The sequence below is a fragment of the Parastagonospora nodorum genome, assembly GCF_000146915.1.
Source record: "Parastagonospora nodorum SN15 chromosome Unknown scaffold_25, whole genome shotgun sequence".
Taxonomy (NCBI): domain Eukaryota; kingdom Fungi; phylum Ascomycota; class Dothideomycetes; order Pleosporales; family Phaeosphaeriaceae; genus Parastagonospora; species Parastagonospora nodorum.
Window position 1 is genome coordinate 420,407 of NW_001884573.1, and position 19,809 is coordinate 440,215.

General features: G+C 52.0%; 12 protein-coding genes across 12 annotated transcripts; 8 read left to right on the forward strand and 4 right to left on the reverse strand.

The window, feature by feature from the left end:
- Positions 1-356: 356 nt before the first annotated feature.
- SNOG_13221 (hypothetical protein) lies at positions 357-1,559 on the forward strand (the record flags this gene model as incomplete). Its single annotated transcript, XM_001803380.1, has 1 exon — positions 357-1,559. One exon carries the CDS (start codon positions 357-359, stop codon positions 1,557-1,559), a length of 1,203 nt encoding a protein of 400 aa, XP_001803432.1.
- A 67-nt stretch (positions 1,560-1,626) lies between these two features.
- SNOG_13222 (hypothetical protein) lies at positions 1,627-2,915 on the reverse strand (the record flags this gene model as incomplete). The annotated part of the gene is made up of 2 exons (XM_001803381.1): positions 1,627-2,564; positions 2,600-2,915. The coding sequence occupies 2 exons, from the start codon at positions 2,913-2,915 to the stop codon at positions 1,627-1,629; spliced, it is 1,254 nt and encodes a 417-aa protein (XP_001803433.1).
- Positions 2,916-3,047: 132 nt separating this feature from the next.
- SNOG_13223 (hypothetical protein) lies at positions 3,048-3,333 on the forward strand (the record flags this gene model as incomplete). The annotated part of the gene is made up of 2 exons (XM_001803382.1): positions 3,048-3,141; positions 3,197-3,333. 2 exons carry the CDS (start codon positions 3,048-3,050, stop codon positions 3,331-3,333), a joined length of 231 nt encoding a protein of 76 aa, XP_001803434.1.
- A 152-nt stretch (positions 3,334-3,485) lies between these two features.
- SNOG_13224 (hypothetical protein) lies at positions 3,486-4,756 on the forward strand (the record flags this gene model as incomplete). Its single annotated transcript, XM_001803383.1, has 6 exons — positions 3,486-3,531; positions 3,633-3,690; positions 3,744-4,102; positions 4,152-4,257; positions 4,311-4,634; positions 4,681-4,756. 6 exons carry the CDS (start codon positions 3,486-3,488, stop codon positions 4,754-4,756), a joined length of 969 nt encoding a protein of 322 aa, XP_001803435.1.
- Positions 4,757-5,360: 604 nt separating this feature from the next.
- Positions 5,361-5,618, forward strand: SNOG_13225 (hypothetical protein; the record flags this gene model as incomplete). Its single annotated transcript, XM_001803384.1, has 1 exon — positions 5,361-5,618. The coding sequence occupies one exon, from the start codon at positions 5,361-5,363 to the stop codon at positions 5,616-5,618; it is 258 nt and encodes an 85-aa protein (XP_001803436.1).
- Positions 5,619-6,784: 1,166 nt separating this feature from the next.
- On the forward strand, positions 6,785-8,083 carry SNOG_13226 (hypothetical protein; the record flags this gene model as incomplete). The annotated part of the gene is made up of 2 exons (XM_001803385.1): positions 6,785-7,080; positions 7,153-8,083. 2 exons carry the CDS (start codon positions 6,785-6,787, stop codon positions 8,081-8,083), a joined length of 1,227 nt encoding a protein of 408 aa, XP_001803437.1.
- A 412-nt stretch (positions 8,084-8,495) lies between these two features.
- Positions 8,496-9,809, reverse strand: SNOG_13227 (hypothetical protein; the record flags this gene model as incomplete). The annotated part of the gene is made up of 1 exon (XM_001803386.1): positions 8,496-9,809. The coding sequence occupies one exon, from the start codon at positions 9,807-9,809 to the stop codon at positions 8,496-8,498; it is 1,314 nt and encodes a 437-aa protein (XP_001803438.1).
- A 325-nt stretch (positions 9,810-10,134) lies between these two features.
- SNOG_13228 (hypothetical protein) lies at positions 10,135-10,906 on the reverse strand (the record flags this gene model as incomplete). Its single annotated transcript, XM_001803387.1, has 2 exons — positions 10,135-10,685; positions 10,741-10,906. 2 exons carry the CDS (start codon positions 10,904-10,906, stop codon positions 10,135-10,137), a joined length of 717 nt encoding a protein of 238 aa, XP_001803439.1.
- Positions 10,907-11,344: 438 nt separating this feature from the next.
- SNOG_13229 (hypothetical protein) lies at positions 11,345-12,914 on the reverse strand (the record flags this gene model as incomplete). The annotated part of the gene is made up of 4 exons (XM_001803388.1): positions 11,345-11,893; positions 11,946-12,195; positions 12,254-12,679; positions 12,727-12,914. The coding sequence occupies 4 exons, from the start codon at positions 12,912-12,914 to the stop codon at positions 11,345-11,347; spliced, it is 1,413 nt and encodes a 470-aa protein (XP_001803440.1).
- A 733-nt stretch (positions 12,915-13,647) lies between these two features.
- SNOG_13230 (hypothetical protein) lies at positions 13,648-14,658 on the forward strand (the record flags this gene model as incomplete). The annotated part of the gene is made up of 1 exon (XM_001803389.1): positions 13,648-14,658. One exon carries the CDS (start codon positions 13,648-13,650, stop codon positions 14,545-14,547), a length of 900 nt encoding a protein of 299 aa, XP_001803441.1. The 3' UTR covers positions 14,548-14,658.
- Positions 14,659-14,819: 161 nt separating this feature from the next.
- SNOG_13231 (hypothetical protein) lies at positions 14,820-17,126 on the forward strand (the record flags this gene model as incomplete). Its single annotated transcript, XM_001803390.1, has 4 exons — positions 14,820-14,943; positions 15,076-15,251; positions 15,431-16,943; positions 16,993-17,126. The coding sequence occupies 4 exons, from the start codon at positions 14,820-14,822 to the stop codon at positions 17,124-17,126; spliced, it is 1,947 nt and encodes a 648-aa protein (XP_001803442.1).
- Positions 17,127-17,819: 693 nt separating this feature from the next.
- On the forward strand, positions 17,820-18,772 carry SNOG_13232 (hypothetical protein; the record flags this gene model as incomplete). Its single annotated transcript, XM_001803391.1, has 2 exons — positions 17,820-17,902; positions 17,962-18,772. The coding sequence occupies 2 exons, from the start codon at positions 17,820-17,822 to the stop codon at positions 18,743-18,745; spliced, it is 867 nt and encodes a 288-aa protein (XP_001803443.1). The 3' UTR covers positions 18,746-18,772.
- Positions 18,773-19,809: the final 1,037 nt, after the last annotated feature.

Sequence of the window (19,809 nt, forward strand, 5' to 3'; positions counted from 1 at the left end):
GGTACACGACGGCTGACGAGATATGCAGCGCTTAAAGAAAAAAGACATCTGATCTGTAAAATTACGAGCTGTCTTGAGATGCACCTTGCGCTGGAAGCAGATATCAGCTCATGTAGAGAAGAGGCACTACTTATGTAAGCAACCAATGACGACTAGTTGAGTCGGCTATATGACATTTCCGGGAATATGCTCCGACTCCGAACCGCTTCTCAGAAGTACAGCAGACACCAGCCGCAGTCATGTCATGTACCGTTGCGTTCAGACTGCAGCGATCAAGCAGATACTCTGGATCGAATCTATGCCTCGCTCGCTGGACTCAAAGATGTTCGTTCTCAACATCGCGACATTTGCGGATCATGGAGACCACCGGCTTTACCGAGGAGCAACTGACTGTTCGAGAAGCCGTGGGCGCCGTGTGTTCCAAGTTTCCCAACACATATTGGCAGGAGCGCGACCAGACGGGGACTGATCCCAAGGACTTTCATGCTGCACTCGCGAAAGATGGGTGGCTGGGCATTGCTCTTCCGGAAGCTTTTGGTGGTTCTGGCCTCGGTATTTCCGAGGCGACCATGATGATGCAAACCATTGCCGAATCTGGCGCAGGTATGGCTGGTGCACAAGCAATCCACGCGAATGTGTATGCGACGCAACCACTCGCGAAGTATGGGACGAAGGAGCAGTTGCAAAATACCATTCCAAAGATCATCAGTGGCGAGTTCCGGACTTGTTTTGGTGTCACAGAACCCAATTCAGGACTCGACACTTTGAGATTGAGCACGACAGCAAGAAAGCAAGATGATGGAACTTACAGTATCACCGGACAAAAGATTTGGATAACATGCGCTCAAGTTGCGGACCGCATGATACTGTTGGCACGGACTAAGGCTCGTGAAGAAGCCGAAAAACCGTCCAAAGCGTTGAGCATGTTTTGTATACCCATCGACAAATCGGCACCAGGTTTGGACATGCGCATGATCAAGAAGATGGGTGGGCGTGGCGTGGATGCTAATGAGGTGTTCTTTGACAATTACAAAATCTCTGCCGACTGTCTGATTGGTAAAGAAGGCGACGGTTTCAAGATCATTCTGCACGGCATGAATGCAGAGCGATGTCTGCTTGCGGGAGAAGCTCTAGGCTTGGGGTATGCAGCATTGGCCAAAGCGAGCGCCTATGCGAGAGATCGCAAAGTCTTTGAGCGACCGATCGGCATGAACCAAGGCATCGCGCATCCTCTGGCAGATGCATACATGCGCCTCGAAGCTGCTAAATTGGCGACCTATCACGCAGCAAAGTTATACGACTCGAGCAAAACCGACCAAACGATTCGGCAAGATGCAATAGGCGTAGCAGCAAACAGCGCGAAGTATCTTGCAGCAGAAGCAGCATTCACGGCATGCGAGCGAGCAGTCCTTGCACATGGTGGCATGGGATACGCTCAGGAATACGACGTGGAGAGATGGTTCAGGGAATGTCTGGTACCAAGGATTGCGCCAGTAAGTAGAGAAATGATTTTGAACTACATAGGTGAAAAGGTGCTTGAGCTTCCCAGAAGCTATTAAGCATCGACAAGAAATTAAATATTTGCATCGAGTTTCTCTCGCCTATTGCGAAAGCCCCGCGATGAGTCTAGATCAACACCGCCATACCCTGCGCAGTATTCGCAGCAATTCCGTCCAGCTGGAAATGCTGAACCATCTTCATCGACCCTTGACCACCCGAAACATCCAAAACTGTGATGGCGGCAGGTGTGGTACCGTTGCCGGGCGAAAGCGCGTACACAAAGTTGCCAGCGCTCTTCAAGTCGACCAGACCCGGGTCTCCGTTAGCAGACAGATCTAGCTCGTGTATGATGCTCGCATCCTTCAAGCTCATTTCCACCACACGGTTGGTACCGACATCGGTCACGTACGCCGACTTAGTTGCATCGGAAACGGTAGCCCAGCATGTCGCCTTTTGGCCGTTGATGGCTTGCATACCAGCGACCGTCGCTTTTGCGTCTTTATCCAGGGACAGTACCGCTCCCCCGAATGAAGCATCTGTAACGAACAGATCGTTGCTACCGGGGATTGTGGATGATCCAAACAGAACTGCTGTGCCGGCAGGTGAGCTGCGGGTCTCCTCCGTCGATAGTTGCCCACTCTTTTTCTCATTTGCCATGATGTTGAAGACAGACAAGAAACCAGTGTTGTTCACTGCTGGATCACCCTTAACCGTTGTGAACAGCATTGACTCGTCGTTCGAGAAGAAGGTCTGGGAAACGGTATTCGTAGGTCCAATGGGAGGCGTGGACTGTCCGATGTCGAAATTTCGGAGCGCATCCATCTTGCCTAGGCCTTGATTTTTCGAGAACGAAGCACAGGAGATTCCTGCCTGAGCTCCCGTGGTACCAGCGCACACAAGGTTGTTTTTCGCAGACGCGGAGACCGTATTAGGGAACTCGCCTGGGATGGCAGCAGGCTGGCCAACCATTTCAAGGCATGTCGGGTCTGCTGAATTGATGGAAAGCATCGACAAGGTGTTCGAGCCGGCATTCACGGCGAAAACATTCTGCGAGATATCAGAAACTACACATCCGAAAGTGTTTGAAGAATAGGGTTACTCACATTTCCCACTACTGTCAAGGAAGACTGTCCGATCAAGGCATCGGTCAATGCCGGTTGCATGGTCGCTCCGTCGATGGAGACCGATCCTGCACCACCCGTCTTCGTCACCATGCCCTTGGAGAGCGTACCATCTTTTCCAATCGCAAGCGCTACGATAGCGTTCTCAGCGTCATTCGTCATGAAATACACTGCCTTCCCTACTGTCACTTGCTTCGTTTGTTGCTGCTGTTGACACGCATGGGGCGCTGCTGTCGCAAGGTATGACAGAGCGGCAAGCGAGAGGATCGACCTGCTGAAGAACGAAGAGCTCATGTTGAGAAGTGGGAGAGGTAAGCTGATTAGGAAATATGGGCAAGGTTCACAGAACACTTGTAGTTGAAAGTTATTTACTTGGCTGGATATCGGTTGGAAGTGACAGAGCAGTGGTCTTAAGTACACAAAGAAATGTTTGTCCCTACATTCTGCTCAACACTATTACACGATCACGACTTCCACATTCGGCTTAAGCGATACTACAGTCTGGTCTCTGCGACAAATGGTGCGTCTGAGACGTGCGCTTGCTCCGTAACACGATGTGCTGACATTGACGCGAGGAGCTAGCACCAAAAAGGCAAATCGGATTACAGAATCACAATTTCCAAAGGAAGACACAGTCGAAGCCATGACCAGCGACTACAGCGAATCAGAGGCAGCCATGTGGACCGTGACACGTTTCAGCCTGAGAGCCTGAGACGTGCCTGGATAAAATTGTTCGCATCTGCCGATCTCATCTTGTTTCGGCCTCATGATGATTTCAGACAAACTAATTCCAGCCTGGTCTCGTTGAAGTGCGATCTCACTGCACATGCACATTCTGTGCTCTTAGAATTCCACAAACTCGCCATGAAGTTCAAGTTCAAATCATTCAAGGGCGAGAAGGACTCGGAAGGTACGTCTATACCCTTGCTGTCAAGACACCGAGCAGCGGGCGCTTTGCGCATCGTAGGCTGGGCCGCGTCTCACATGCAATGGATCGCTAAATCCGACCAGGGGAATCTTCGCAAAACCCCCAAGCAAAGCGTAAAGATCAGATCCGGCGAGCGCAAAAGTGAATATAATCTACCTTTCTCGTCATCGCTAATTGACATTTTTGTTCGCTAGAACTCATCGAGAGCGCAAGGAAGCATACACAAAATCGCTAGAACAAGAAGTGATCCAGCTGCGCGCCAACGAAGCCAAGATCATACAGGAAACCCGGAGACTATACGCGGAACTAACTGCACTCAAGAACTACATGGCTAGTAATGGTATTCAAGTCCCGCCTTCGCTTACACAAGATGTTGTATCAACGTCAGCGTCGCCGAGTGATGATGTTTTCGACCTGAGCATTCGCACCACCAATACAAAGCAGAAGAGACGGCAAATACAAATTTACAAGCATAATGACCACCAACATGATCATCAGTGTGAACTCTCGTCTGCTGGACATAAGGCCTCCCAAGTCTCAACGTCTCCCGGATGTAAGTCATGTGTCAGTATAGTAATTCGCTAAGCTTACAGCATGCGTAGCCTTCCTTTCGCCGACTACCTCAGACGATTTAGCATTGCGCAACGATCCCAATACGCGCATTAGTGATCTTGATCTGACCTCCGTTGGCATGGACTTCGTGTTAACGTAAGCCACTAATCAAACTTTAGTTTATTCCGCATTTCACTAATGCTTCACAGTCTCGAAAGTCCATGTCTTCAACATATCACCGACGCGCCATCCGATGAATCAACAGGACATGCGCTCATGGCTAGCGCAACACTACTCCATCATCACCCAGCTTCGCACCAGCAAGTTCCTAGCCAAAATTCCCGATGGTCGGTGCCTCAAACAGGTATAGAGAAATTGCTGGAGCTCTCGACTAATGTACCCTTGAATGACGGCGAAATCACTCCAGTGCAAGCTTGGGATGCTTTGAAGAAGCACCCGCAGTTTGGAGGGATGGAGATGGAAAGATTGAGAGCGTTGCTGGAGACACTGGTGAAGGGAGTGAAGTGCTATGGGTAGGTTTTCCAATTTATGTTGAGTCGTATGCTAACATATGACCAGGTTTGGTGGTGTTATCGAGCAAGGAGCTTTCGACAATGCGCTGTTCGAGACCTTTGTCATAGGTCGCGTGTTTTGATCGAAGCTTTTTGATAGCTGCGATGTGCATTTCCTCAGGCTATATTGTCACCACGACAAATGTCAGTCCCTCCTTGGCGTGGCTCAGCCCAGAAAGGAACAATGTATTCAACACGACTTTCCTCCAAGGTCCAGCGCTGCGGGCTTACGTTCGGGGTCTTAAGCAGGGTCAGTAATCTCTGTAAACGCTCCAGGGCCATCTTCACCGAAAGTGTGCCGATTATGAGATACCCCTACGCCTGGTGTTGGTTCACGATTGACACTGTAGGAAGAGTGAGGATGATGGTGAATTCGCGAAAGCGTTCCAACCTGCACGAATTCACCAAACGTGTTCAGTGCACGCTTGCTTCATGAGCACTTGCATTATAAAAACCAAGTCCTCCTTCTGATACCTCTTCTCGAAACACCAAGCGTCAACTCGAGTGGTATGGATCACAACCTGAGCTTTCTGAGCCACGATTTCCACTAATGCATGTCAGACGATCTGAATACCGAACACCGTAGTTCAACGTTTGCAATAAATAACAAGGCAACCTTAGCGACCCTAGGTAAGCTTACAACCCCGCAGCAGATCGCAGTCCACTGACAAATTAGAATCCTTCGAGATGAAACTCGCGACTACCACCGTCACCACCGCTGCCACTGCGGCTCTTCTTGTCTCCATGGTCTCCGCTGGTCCAATCGGCTACGGTATCTGCCAGGCTGGATGCTCTGCTGTCGTCATGGCATGTTACTCCGCCGCCGGCTTCACTTGGGGCGCTGTGCTCGGTGCAACTGCTCCCGCTACTATCGTTGTTTGCAACACCGCATCCGGCACGTGCCAGGCTGCCTGTGCGGCTGTCTTGCTTGGACCGACGCCCTAGGTGCATGATGTCATGCGGGTAGCTGTTTCGTCAATGCAAGAATACGAGTGAACAACAGCTCAGAGCAAGTTTCATGAACATGAGGAGGAGTGTACAGCCTCTGCTAGTATGCTGAATATGAGCACGCGAGTCTATCGCGAGATGCTAGAAAGAAATCAAATGCTTACCAGGAGATCAGCACACATACGTACATGAGTGGTCACGGTGTTGGTGTTCTCGATTAATGCTAAACACTGGTACCGCAGATCGTCATACGGCCATCCTTCCACCCCACGTTCTAATCGCTCCACGAGTCATTCATCCTTCCCCAGCCCCACTTACATCGACATGCTAAAAAAAGACAACGTCGAAAGCATACGACAACAGTAGTTCGTTAATGGTCACCCAGGTAATACTACTCAACCAGTACCTTGCCCAAATACGCGGAGCGAACAGGAAGCTCTGTTTTGAACACCCTGATGGCCGTGTGTGACGTGCAAACATAATGTGCGGCAACGGGTACCTGAGTCCACCTAGGTTGGAAACTGTAACGATTCCGAGATCCCAGGATCCAGGTTAGCTCAGGGTAAGCACAATGGCGTCAGCATCGAGCCTCGACCTCACGTGGTTACGGTACAACACCTACACCTACACCTGCGCCAGCGCCAGCGCCAGCGCCAAGTGTCAGCCCACCGCCAGGCCACACCTAGCATTACACCCAAGCACTCATATAGTCCTAACGCCACGCCTTGTATCTCGCAGTACTTTCCTGCCAAGGGGGCAAGAATAGGTGTGCCATGTTTCATCTTGATTTGCAGTTGCATGTTATGCCTACACAGCCGGGACCCGAGCTAGCGTACCTGTCACGGCGTTATGCGACGTTGACTGACACTCATGCGCGTCATGGTATGAGGCTCCCGTTCGGAGGCTTTCTTTCGGGCCGTTGGGGTTTGCATGGGTGGGCGGTGTTTCAGGCCGATAGAGCTCGGCCTTGGGTTGGTCTTGAACTCTCTGAACATCAAAATGGTATAAGGTGGGGTATGATGGGCAAAGATTGTATAAAGGATTGAGGGGTGCCTGAATGGAAAGGGCACGCTCGCATTCAAGCTTCAATCGAGTTGGCTACATTCGCTTTACGCCAAAAACATTCATTCTTTGTCAATCACTTCGAACTTCGCTCGCTCATCATGCGTGTTCAGAACCTCATTCTTCTCGGCTTCCAGGGGCTGGCTTTGGGTAACCCTTTGCCTCAAGGCACTGGCAACGGTGCGGACTCTTGCCCTTCAGATCCCTTGAACAAGGCTACTTGGACCAAAGCCGGAGTCGACGCATTCCTTGTCGAAGCGGCCAAGAACTACACAAAAACAGATGTAAACAATATTCAATCACTCACAGACTCGTGGGGCGCGCCAAACTTCTTTTGTGGCATTGACAAGTTCTGCAATGCTGGCAACCCGTGCTTGCCCATTACCTTGCCGGCCTGGTAAGCCATCCTTCCAGCAGCGTTTTTCTCTGCCTAGCTTTGTGGGAGTTGTTATAATTGACAGTATGACAGGTACGCGGCCCTTGCAATTCAAAACTGGAACAACTACATGAACAACCTCAACACTGCCGTTTCGTTCGCTTCGTCCATCATATCCCTTAAGCTCGGCGAGATCGTCGCAGACCTCATGCCCGCCCCCGTCGACGACGCGACGCCCCAGAGAACCATTTTTCAAATCATGACCGCGATTATCGGCGTCGTTCCCTTCGCCGGACCACTGGGCACTCTTCAAGGCACCGCCACCAACGGACTCGGTTTCCTCGTTGGACGTTCTATTCCGCCAGTCGCAGGTGACAAGTTCCTCGCCTGGTCCAACGCTGCCAGCTCCATGGCTGAAGTCGCCCGCGCCTTCCAGTCAGCCATCAACACAGCCACGGAAAAAATCATCAACACGCCCGTCGATGACCCCAACGACGGAATCCTGAGCGTGATCAAGGACGGCGCCTTCATTGGCGTTGCGCAGAACTTCACCCAGGCTCAAATGCAGGACCTTGTCATCGAAAGCCTTACGCAAACTGCTATTGGCAAGGCGCTGCAGGCGCAGAAATACTTCATCTTGCGCACAAGTAACATCGACGACGGAAAGTGCAAGACCAACGATCGGAAAAATCAGATGTGCACCCAGAACACCAACGATAAGAAATGGGTCTCCCGAACGCTGCTCAGGCGCGAGGGCGATCGCACCACGGATGGAGAGACGGCTGCCGGCGTGCTCATGGACAAATACAAGATGAGCCAGGAGTATTTCCTCAAGGGCCCGACCGACTGCTTCGACGGAAACAACAAGAAGCAGCTGCAGGACCCGATTGAGCTCGTTGGAGCGCTGCCATCCAACCCCACGGCTCCATGTGTCTTCAACCTGATCGTGTGCGATGTCGATGCCTGGGCGGACCCATTCGGCCAGACGAGCATCGCCGAGGCTTGCAAGAGCGTTATCTCATAAATCCGACGCCAGAGACTCTGATTTATGAGATAACAGGAACACTGGAGTGCCCATTTGAGCACTGTTCAATGGTCCAGCCAAATGCGCAAACACCCTGTGCAGGCGCAATTACGAGGCATTACGCCTGTTTGCTAGCTTTGGGGTTTTCTCCTCTGAGCGTCGATTTTGTTGTTTTCGATTTCTGTATATAGCTTGTTGTGTTTTATAGACTTTCCGTATGTTTCCTTTAGCGCGAAAAGCTACCTCGGTGTGCTTCGTAGCCTAGACTTAGAATTATGAACTGTTTTTGCGCAAACCTTTTCCACATGACACAGGCTCCCTCAGAATTATGCTGCTGCGATGATAACAACAAGCGCGAATCATGTTGGTGCGATGGCGAAAAAATCGTTGATATTGTTAGTCATCGGGTATCTTAATCGAACACAACCTTCTTGCCCAACCCCTGCGGCTTCCCAAGGTCAATCTTGATCATCTTCTTCTCCTTGGCCATCTTCGCTGCCTCCCAACTAGGATGCAACGTGCCCTTGTCGTCTCGCTTCTTCTCTTCCTTCTTCTTGCCCAGCGGTATAGCATTCTCTCCACTTTGCGTTGGACCATAACCTCTCTTGGCACTAACAGCTCCACGTTTGGCGTCCCACTGCGCTTGATTTTGCTTCTCGACATGTTTAGCCTTGGCGCCAAACTTTGCTTCTGCGATTTTTTGACGTGCACGCTGGCCGCGGCGATTTTTGCGGGGCGCAAAGTCGGCAGAGAGATCCGAGGCTTCCGAGTCGGAGCCTGCGATGTATGTAGCGTGGCTCATGGAGGGGATGAAGGCGGATGACGTCGGTGCTTTGGGGACTATCGCTTTAAGGCTCTTGATAGTTTTTCCAGCTTGTTCAGATGCATCCGAGTCTGACATATCTGACGGCGGTGCCAATCGGCGTTCAATAGCAACGTCTTCGTCGTCACTTGCCCCGCTAAAGCCTTTGAACGCATCTCCGTCTTCACTCTCGCTCTCCGCATCTAGATCGTCTTCTGCATCGTGTTCTCTTTCGCTGTCTCCGATGCTTGGCGGCCGTTCACCGTCCGATACGGAGCCTTCGCTGCCCTCTTCACCAGACGACGGTGCTGCTATCCGCGCGTTGAACGCATTGAATGGGTCGCCTTCTTCGTGACTCACGTCCAGCATTTCTACATCTTCTGCCACTGGCTTCTTTTGCTTCTTCGATTCTTTCTTGTCTGCATTCGGTGTCGCTGCATCCACCAGCGCAAATACGCCCTTCAGCTGCTCAATTGCATCGTCCACCACCTTCTTCACCGCCGCGACCTTGTACAACCTCGCCAACACGTTCAGTGTTGCAGAATCAGTGTTGCTTTTCTCCACGCCTGCTACATACGTCTTCAGCGCTTCTTGATCCTTCAGACTCTTCACCCTTCCCACCGTCTTCCGCAGTTGCTGGTCCGCAATCTTCTCCAGCTCCAGGCTCTTCAACACCACATACTCGGCATCCAGCCGCTCCAAGCCCTTTGTATCATTTTTGGCCTGCGCCGTCTTCTTCCTGCGACTGTGTTTCTGGCGCTCAAAGCCTGCGCCGAGGCGAAGCGCTGTGATTAGCGACTTTTTCGCATCGAGCAGGCAGCGGTTGCACACGCGCTTTTGGTTTTTCAGCGTGCGGTCGGCGGTTTCGGAGCCGGCGAGAAGATCTGGAGTGGGAGAGTGGGAGCCGCGCTTTCGTTTTGCCATGGTGAGGTTTGGTTTCGAGGCAAGTGTGTTGGTGTCGCTGGAAATTTTGGGAGTTGATGAGCTTATCGATAAGGATCGCGTAAACTTGCCGGTTCAGTAGGCGCGCTAGTACCCTGAATGGCTCTTTGGGAAGGAACGAATTGATCAGGAACGACACGACATCAAGCTTGGTGGCTTTTCTGTGTAGAAGCGTTCCAGTGTAGCGGAGTGGGAATAGTTAACTAACATTAGCATACTGCATGGGAAACCTCCATTTCCATCACAACCACAACTTGCTGCTTGCATCCATCTTCAAGTGTATAAAATCACATTACTACCTATAAACCTACTGATCTTCCTCATCTAACTCATCATTCCTCTTCCCCCCCAGTTTCGTCCTCGCCCCATTCACCCTCACTGTCTCTGGCACATACGGAATCTCCCCCGTCCTAAAACTCTCCAGCCCTCTCTCCGGACTCCACCTCATACTCGGAATCCTCTCGCCCGTTCTAAAACTCTCCTGACCACTGCCAGGTCTCCGTCTCATGCTCGGCTGCCCATGAGTCTCCGTACGCTCACTCGAATTCGCAGGTTCATTGCCTTCTTCAGCGTCCAGGGGCGGCGAATTCGTGAAGCGCGAACTTCCAGCTAGAGCAACGTGATGGGCGGGAGAGCGATGCGGACTACCTAACGGGCTGTTAAATTCAGGGAAGTGTGCTGCGCCAGCCTCATGATGATGGGGAGAGGGGAGCAAACTACCTAAGGGGTTGTTAAACTCAGATCTTTGATATTCGGGGACGTCATGGGGTGCGTACTGTTGATGTGGCGGTGGATAATCATCAGGGGGAGGTTGGTGCTGGTATTGATGGCGTGGAACAGCTGGGGGAGGAGCATTTTCTGTTTTTATTTCAGCCTCGATTTCAACACATGCACAAAGATCAGTATTGCGCACGTCCTGCGAACTGTTCCTGCGGGTTGAATTGGACTGAACCTTGTTGTGCTACGCGCGACGAGATATCAGTGTCACTGCCCTTGTCTTTCTTTTTGTTCTTGCCGAACCAGACAGACCAGTAACTTGGCTGGTGTTTACGCAGCCAGGCTTTTTGTGAGCGGGTCATTTTGACCGTTAATATATAGGGGCAGAAAGAGAAGGATGGGAATATGGCGAAGATATAGTGGCATATTGGTGAAGGTGTGGTTATGTGAGTGATTCGGCTGTAATCGTGTGGTACGTCCTGCTGGCAACTACATATGTACGGAAGGTACTGGGGGCATCAAGGATGAAGTTGTTATGTTGTGAAGCGGTGGTATATGGCTTCGCGCATCAATAGTAACGTCGATTTTTAAAAAAAGTATCAGTGATGAACCTGGGTAGAGAAGACCAGAAGGATTCACATTATAGGGCCACAGCATATATGAGACTTCGGGACGCAAATATGTGAACGTAAAGTCTTTGATATTTAATTAGCCATGAAAAACCGCGCAGCGATCTATACCAGCTGTAATATATACAGATTGCAACTCTAAAGTATAAACACCTGTTCTGGAGAAACAATCTATCTCCACAGGCCCAAACCCTCCTTCCTCCTGACAGCAACGTGCATGAACAGGTAGATGAAGATACCGAAGCCCAACATGCCCGAAATAACACCAAAGCCCATGAGATACTTTGGCTTGTCGTCTGAAGGGAAGAGGTATGCGCCGTAGATTTGCGCCAGGTTGCCCATAGCATTGACGAGCGCCAAAGCAATCGCCCTGACCTCGGGCTCCATGCTTCCAAATGTTGCACTTGCGAACGAGAGTGCGACAGCGTTTGATGCCCACAGACCGGCGGCCATGAGCACGAGTAGAGCGTAGCGGGCCTTGAACTCGTAAATGACGCAGACGAGGATCGAGGTTACGAGGGAGAAGGTGAGCCAGCCGGAAATGACGATGCCACGGTGCTTGGAGATGGAGTCGGCGAAGTAGGTGGTGATAGCGGTGCAGACAAAGGCGACGGCGTAGATAGGAACGGTCATGTATTGCGCTTGCACGGTGGAGGTGTAGCCGAGACCGTTGACGAGGGTGGGGTAGAAGTAGGACAGGGTGGAGGAGCCGACGATGACCTAGTCGTTGTTAGCATGATAATGTGAGCAATTGTGAGACATCTGGCCATACCATGTATCCAAGGATGAAGCCGATGGTCCTCCAGTCCATGATGGCGAGCTTAAAGGATTGAAGTTTGCCCATGCGCTCATCGCCAGCTGTGTGTGTCTGTACACCACCACCTTGAAGACGTGCAATGGCAATGGAGCGCTCGCGCTCAGTCAGACGGACGCTGTTGGCCGGGAAGTCGAGGAGAATGAAGTGAGCGCAGATAGCCCAGACGATGGTTGCGACCCCCTCAATAATGAATAGCCATCTCCATCTATTTCCGAAAATGTTAGTTTGTTGTTGAAGGACCAAGCGGAGTATATTTCACTCACCCACGCAGTCCACCAGATCCCTCCATTCCACCGGTAATGGCACCAGCAAGAAGGCCACCGAAAGCTCCCGAGAGAATAGCGGCGGACATGTAGACACCGAAACGCTTCGACTGTTCCTCCTTCTTGTACCATGAACTAATAATCAAGAGAATACCAGGCGCGAAACCAGCTTCGAAAACACCGACAAGAACGCGAAGCGCAACGAGGTGCTTGAAATCCTGAATGACAGCCATGACGCAGGTAAGTGCTCCCCAAATGGTCATGATGGCTGGCAGATAGATGGAAGGCTTGAAGCGGACGAGAAGCATGTTCGACGGAGGCTCGAACACAACGTATGTGACGAAGAACACCACGAGTGCGATCGAGTATTGGTTTGATGTGAGCTTCAGGTCATCGGCCATACCCGCAATCTTTGCATTGCCAATGCTGGATTCATGTTAGTATGGCGATTGTTGAGTTGTTGAAAAACCTACTTTGTGCGGTCCATGTACGACAGCAGGTACATGAGCCATATCGTCGGCAGCAGGAAAAGATCAATCTTCTTCACGAGCTTGGCCTCTTCCTCGGGTGTCCACGAGAGGTCCCCAGAGACCTCGATTTGCTTCGTAGCGTCCATCTCCTTCAAGTCTGCGGCCTCAAGCGATTGTGGCGTCGAAGACATCTTCAGTAAGCAAGGGGCGAAGGAACGACCTCGTGGCAATTTGTGTATCGACTGCGTGCACGAAGTGTTGCGCAGCTGAAAAAGGAAGTTCAGGGGTGCTGCACCAGGATGACCTTTCCAGTAACGACGTGATACCCCAGATCTTTATAGATGGAGAATCGTGTCGCAAACATGTTTCCTCTGACATATTCGAATTCAGCAGGGGCCGCCCCAGATTCTTCGGTCCTTCTTCTCGACCCCAGATCCGCTGTGTCATCCGACGTTTTGCCGCATTTGGTAGGCTTGTGCGGGTGCGTTTGGAGTTCTGATTGGCTTCAAGCGAGCGGAGCCTCGTCTAGCATCCGAGCGGAGAACGCTGTTGCAGGTCTCCCGATCGAAGCGGCTCGATGCGAGCGGGCGTCACTAAACGAACCTGTCCGGCGAGAACATGGGCTTTTGGTGCTGACTGATGTGAGGTTCTCGTGTGCCTCGTCTCGGTGTGCAGCCACCGTAACGAGGCACTCATGGTTCATTCAGCAAGACCCCACAAGTTGTGTTGCTCTCCGCAGAGATGGTACAGTATTCGGCAAAGGCCGAAAAGCTCATGTCGCCACAAAGTCTCGCGGGGTAGCAGGTGCTGTGTGTACTTAAGTACAGTTCGGTCCGGGCGTGCAGGTCTGCTCGTCAATTTGTTGCTGCCCATCTGTTTCGCCAGACCTTCTGCCTTCAGCCTTCCACGCCGCACACGCGCATCATGTCTCCCTCCGCGATTGTTCCCGACCCGTCACAGACCGCCCCTCCTGCGGGCTGGAACCCAGATGCCGCCCAAGTCGAGCAGTCGGTGCCAAACCCCGTATACCTCTCGACTGAGCCCAAGGAGGACTTTGACTGGAAAGTCAGCCTGAAGGGCAAGGTTATTGCCATCACTGGCGCAAACCGTGGAATTGGTCTCGGGCTTGCGACCGTGTGTCTAGCGAACGACGCCAAAGAGATTTACTCTCTCGATCTGTTCGAGCCTGGCGAGGACTTCCAGGCTCTGGCGGCCGCGCATCCCAAGCGCGTCAAGTACCTTCATTGCGATGTTACATCGGAAGAGAGCGTCATAAAGGCCGTCGACGAGATTGTCGCCCAGTCGGGCCGTATTGATGGCATGATTGCCAATGCTGGCATGACCAAGCACCAGCCAGCGCTGAACTTTGACCGTCCTCAGCTCGAGCAGCTGTTCAACCTCAACGTGTTTGGCGCATATTTCTGCGCTAAGGCGGCTGCGAACAAGTTCATCGAGCTGGGCATCAAGGGCTCCATCGTCTTCACCGCGTCCATGACGTCGTACCGCCCAAATCGCGCCGCACCTTCAGCGCCTTACGGAGGCACCAAAGCCGCAGTCCGCAACATGGCACATACACTCGCTATGGAGTGGGCTTCCAAGGGGGTTCGAGTCAACAGCATATCGCCTGGTTTTGTCCGCACACAGATGACCTACTACGTGGAGAAGGCCCCTGACTGGAACTTGAAGATGCAGTACTATGGCGGCATGCCCAGGCTGGCAGATCCGCGGGAGTTGGGCGGCGCATATGTCTACCTGTTGTCAGACAGTGCGAGCTATACGACAGGCATTGACATTCCAATTGCTGGCATTGTTGGCGCATGGTAGTGAAACGAATTGTCGATGAATACCATCTGCATTGGGAGGAGTTTTGGGATACCCCGGCCATGGCTCCGGCATATATAATGACATGACGCTTGAATAGACATGGGAGACTTGAATTCTGCGTATTTTTGTGTCGTTGTGCAAGGAGCTCCTGCCAAAGTGTCCATCGCAACTGACTAATAAGCGACCTCCGGTTTTCTCCCTCTCGGAACATGCTGCCGACAAGTGCAACCCGTGGACATCTCTCGCCCGGGAGCCTGAAGTATAATGTGACCATGACCCCTGGCGTCTTCGTGTTTTCGACTTTTCTCGCTTTGTTTCCCGACGACCAAACGACGCACAAGGCGCAAGCTGTGCTGCACAAATTCGCCACAGAGGCGTGCGACCAATGCGCGCGCTGTGAGGCTGGAACCGACGACAATAAACTTTGAGCCATAAACTTTGCGCCATTGCAGAAACGAACATCCAGCGCTTCGCAATCACGTGTTTGCTGAGTCCCAGTGCGAAGCCGCTGACAGCCGCACTGAACAGCCGCACCCCACAAGCAAGACCATCAACCCCCGACGCGAAGACGCGTCCCCGTAGCGAAGCGAACCCACCGCAGCATGCGAAGTGCTCTCGGTGATGCCCGTCTCAGCAACAGGTGTTCACAAGCCCCGGAAACCGCGTCCTTCACGTGCGAGAGGCCTACGCACTACAACTGGCTGGTAAGTACCCCTCCACGTTCTTCTCCACAGTGCGGAGCGGCAGGCACTGCTTGCGTTAGCCTGTGACCCCAACCAAATTTCCATACATTTTGTCCAAAACTGACCATGGCAGTCTGACATGTCGCAAAAGGCGCGTGAAATGTGACGAGCTTCGTCCGCGCTGTGTGACTTGCACAAAGTCGGACAGAGAATGTGTATACGCCCCACCCGGCGAGCCAACTTCACCCTTGGCCAACAATGTATCGGAACCAGCGACCCAGTCGACACCGTCGGTCACAGCAGAGAGCCCGGCGCTGGCTGCAGTGTCCCCAGCCACCACCAAAAGGTCCTTTGCAACGAGCTCTCATGCGGGAGACCTCGACCCTCAGCTGTTCACCAACTCTCCCGAGTTGATGTTTGACTCGCCGTTGACGACCATTCAAGGTATGCCGTCACCAAACTCGGCGCCGTTGGAATGGTACGATCTGCTGGCAGAAGATGCCATCAACAACATTGACAAGTACAATCTCAATTTGGAACTTGATAGAGCTGTGCTGTCCAGGCGGCAAAGTCCCGTGCCAGAAGCAGAGATCCTCGGTCTTAGTCTTCAGTCGCCTGGGCCGAGTCGGGAAGCCGTGCCAGCATTACACGAGCAATGGAATTCACCTGATATTATTCCACTGGCAGATGGCGAACTCCATCTCTTCCATCATTTTGTCAGTGTGATAGGCCCCATACTAGACCTATGTGACCCGACCAAACAGTTTTCGACCACTGTGCCTCGACTGGCGGTCCACAACGCGGGTGTCCTAAAGGCACTCCTCGCAGTGGCAGCTCGGCACCAAGCGCTTCTTGTAGTGCCTCAACAACACCAACCCAACATGTTTGCTCAACCACCAGGACCAGATGCCACGGCACTAAACACTCACCCGAATCCACACCTACAAGTCGCCACGCAATACTACTACGAATGTCTACACTATCTCTCACAGAACCTCTTATACCCATCTTACTCCAAGTCTAGGGAAATCATAGCGACTGCATTGCTCATCAGTACTTATGAAATGTTTGATGCCGAAGGAGAGTACAACTCTGGCGCTTGGGAACGACACCTGAGGGGTATCTTCTGGATTCAGAGAGCCCAGAACAACAATGGGGAGACACCTGACGGGCTTCGACGAGCCGCTTGGTGGCAGTGGATACGTCAGGATATATGGGTTGCATTCCGCGAAGGGCGACGTGTGTTGACAATATGGCGCCCCACTCGGCGCTTGATGGATCTAAGTCCTGATGAGCTTTGCTTGCGGGTTGTGTACATTTGTGGCAGATGTGTCGACTTTGCTGCAAATGAGAAGAAATACGACATGAACACTCGTATTGACCAGGGTGTGAAGCTCCTACAGGCGCTGGAAGATTGGCAGCGTACTTTGCCATCATCCTTCCAGCCCATATACAAAGTCCCACTTCCAGAATCAGGTGGATTATTCGCACCGATTTGGATTCATCCTCCGTCATATGCTGCGGCAATTCAGACTTTCCACTTCGCAAGGATCATAGTGTTGATCAACCAGCCGTCTATGGGAGGCATGGATGATTTCCGCGTTAGGCAGCGCTTCCTGGACGAAAGTGTGGAGACGATATGCGGTATCGCGATGATGCACCAAGGCAAAGACTTGCCCAGTGCGTTTGTCAACTTCCAGGCCCTCTATGCAGGTAAGATATGCTCTCATGATACCAATGAAAGTCACTAACCATACCGTAGCTGGCCTTTGTGTACAAAACCCTGTAAAGCAGTCCGCCATTTACCAATTGCTCGAGAGCACTCTCGATGTTACAAAGTTTCCACCAAAGACATTACTAAATGATCTTGCCAAATACTGGCGAGCAGAGTCATGAATGAAAGCCCTTTGTCACCGCCAATTTATGCACTCATTGACCTTCGTCTCGTTGCCATGCTCCGTCTACACCCGATCTCTGCCATGGGACTCCCCATATTCCTCTACTAGCCATATTTGTTCCCGAACCCGCCTCTAGTGCATCCCCAGAAGCTTCAACGTCCACCCGAGAGCCCGGATCGAGCGGCTCTGTGGAAGCGATGCCCACGTTGCGAGCCAGCACTATGGCACGCCCGACGCACGAATCGTGAATACAATTACCGAAGTCGATAATTGTCGATAGCGAGTCAAACCGAGAAATACCGGCTGCGGGCTCTCCCCATCTGGGGACGAAGCGGGGTACGTTCCGGTGGAGGCATGACGTGCAGTTGCTGATCCCCCGTTTCGCTTGCTGGCACATGCCTCGTTACGGGGCACTTTACCATACCACCTCGAGACCATGCTGCAGCGGGAGCGGGAGAACACCAGGCAATCGAGGAAATGACCTTGTCGGTGGATGTCTGCTGGCTCGATACGATGCCCAATCGCTGTTCGTTGAGGCCGCAGCATTTCCGCTCGCAGCGAGCGTGCTTCAGTTCCGAGCTGGTTCCGAGAGGTTGCTTTGCAAGCTGTTTCTACCCTTTTGATTCTTGTGAGATCCCAACTCAGCGTTGTAGACCTGTAACCCTTCCTACTCGAATCCGTACTCCAAAACATGGCGTCCCTTCAGAACAATCGCACGGTGAAGATCCTCAATGCCGCCGCAGCTGGCAACTACGGCGTCATGGCTGCCATCGCGTACGGGCAAAATCCCCCCAAACTTAACCCTGACACCCAAATGTCTAACATTTACACAGCTACAATGTCGAACAGCTCACCGCCCTCGTTGCCGCCGCAGAGTCTCGCCGGTCACCGCTGATAATCCAACTCTTCCCCTCCACCCTCAAACAAGTCCCCCTCCTCGCCCACGCCGCCGCACACGCCGTCAAAACCTCGTCCGCTCCGCTATCATTACACATCGACCACGCGCAGAATGTAGAGCACATTCGCGAAATCATAGCCACGCTGCCGGTCGACAGCGTCATGGTGGACATGTCGCACTACTCTGAAGCCGAGAACCTCGAGAAAACCAAGACCTTGACCCAAGAATGCCATGCGCGGGGTATTGCTGTAGAAGCTGAGAGCGGGCGTATCGAGGGTGGGGAAGACGGAATAGCAGATACAGAAGGCTTAGAAGCATTATTCACCAGCCCTGAAGACGTGGACAATTTTCTCGCTGCTGGCGTCGACATCCTCGCGCCGAGTATCGGTAACGTCCATGGCGATTACGGCCCCGCGGGACCCAAGGAGGGACAAATCCACTTCGACCGCCTGGACGCGATTAACACCCAGATCAACAAACGCGTGCACGTTGCGCTGCACGGCACGAATGACTTCCCGCCAGAGGTCATGCGCAAATGTATAGAAGCCGGCGCGGTGAAGTTGAATGTGAACAAGCTGTTATTAGAAGTGGGCAATCAGGTGTTGAGGGAAAACGCGGCGAGTTGGGGCGTGCCGAAACTTATCGACGAACAGATGAAGGTTATTCAGAAGGAGACGGAGCGGTGGATGGATATTTGTGGAAGTAGTGGGAAGGCGTAGAAGAATGAATATGAGGAAATGAATATGTACATCACCTTCACACACGTCGTGCGAAATATCCGTTGTACCTCTACGCCGTCCTTCCTTGTCTCGCGGCGTCAAAATAACAATTTACACTAGCTTCCTTCGTTCTCTACATATGTCATACACTGGCAGCCAAAAAGGAACGATTCCCTCCACGCAGAAGCAGAGAGCGACCCATCGCTTGTGCGAAGAACGCAAAAGCCAAAAAACAAGGTCTTGCCCGGAATCGAACCGGGGTTGCCGGAAGACACTGACGTAGATCAGAATCCGGAGTGATAACCGCTACCTATAAGGTGATTAGCGGGGGCAAGCTGGAGTAGTGTGGAGAGATTCTTACACTACAAAACCGAGTTGTTGAGGGTTCGCGAAAAATTATGCAATATAATGACAGCCTTAATTTGTGACGATGGAAACCGTGGTTCAGATATGCTTGACTAGGGGAGATCTGACACAGAAGATAGGGTGGAGGCGGGGTCGTGAAAGAAAAGTTTTAGGGTGCGGGGCTAGAGGGGTTTGAGGACCGGTACCGAGAGATATCCGAGATACTAGAATCACCTATACTGTTGTTCATCCTACTACGTGCACTTCAAATGGTTGAAGTTGTCACCAATGATAGAAACAGCAGCTTCTCTTACAAACTTTCCGAATACTATGGATAGCTTCCGGCTACGAATCGCGCCTCCAAATCCAGCCACTTTCTATTATAGTTGATAACCCTTTCTATCTATTACTTCTCTTTTCACCAGATATCATACCTGTCACCTCTTTACATGAGCCGTGAAAACGTACAGTCGATTTTGCAAGTTCTCCAGCTGTGACGTAATGGTTTGGAATGAGGAAGGAGCGCTTAGCTGCACCGTGATTTCCGCGAAGAATGAGCACACGGGCCTTACTGTAAGAACTTCATTCTAGCATGCTATGAGATACCGCATGTGTACTCTTACAACCATCGCCGAGCACTTCGCTCCTGTGACGTGTCTGTTGAACCATTACGCTCATAGGCGCTTGCACGCCTCTATCGACGACCAGCGCTTGGCCGT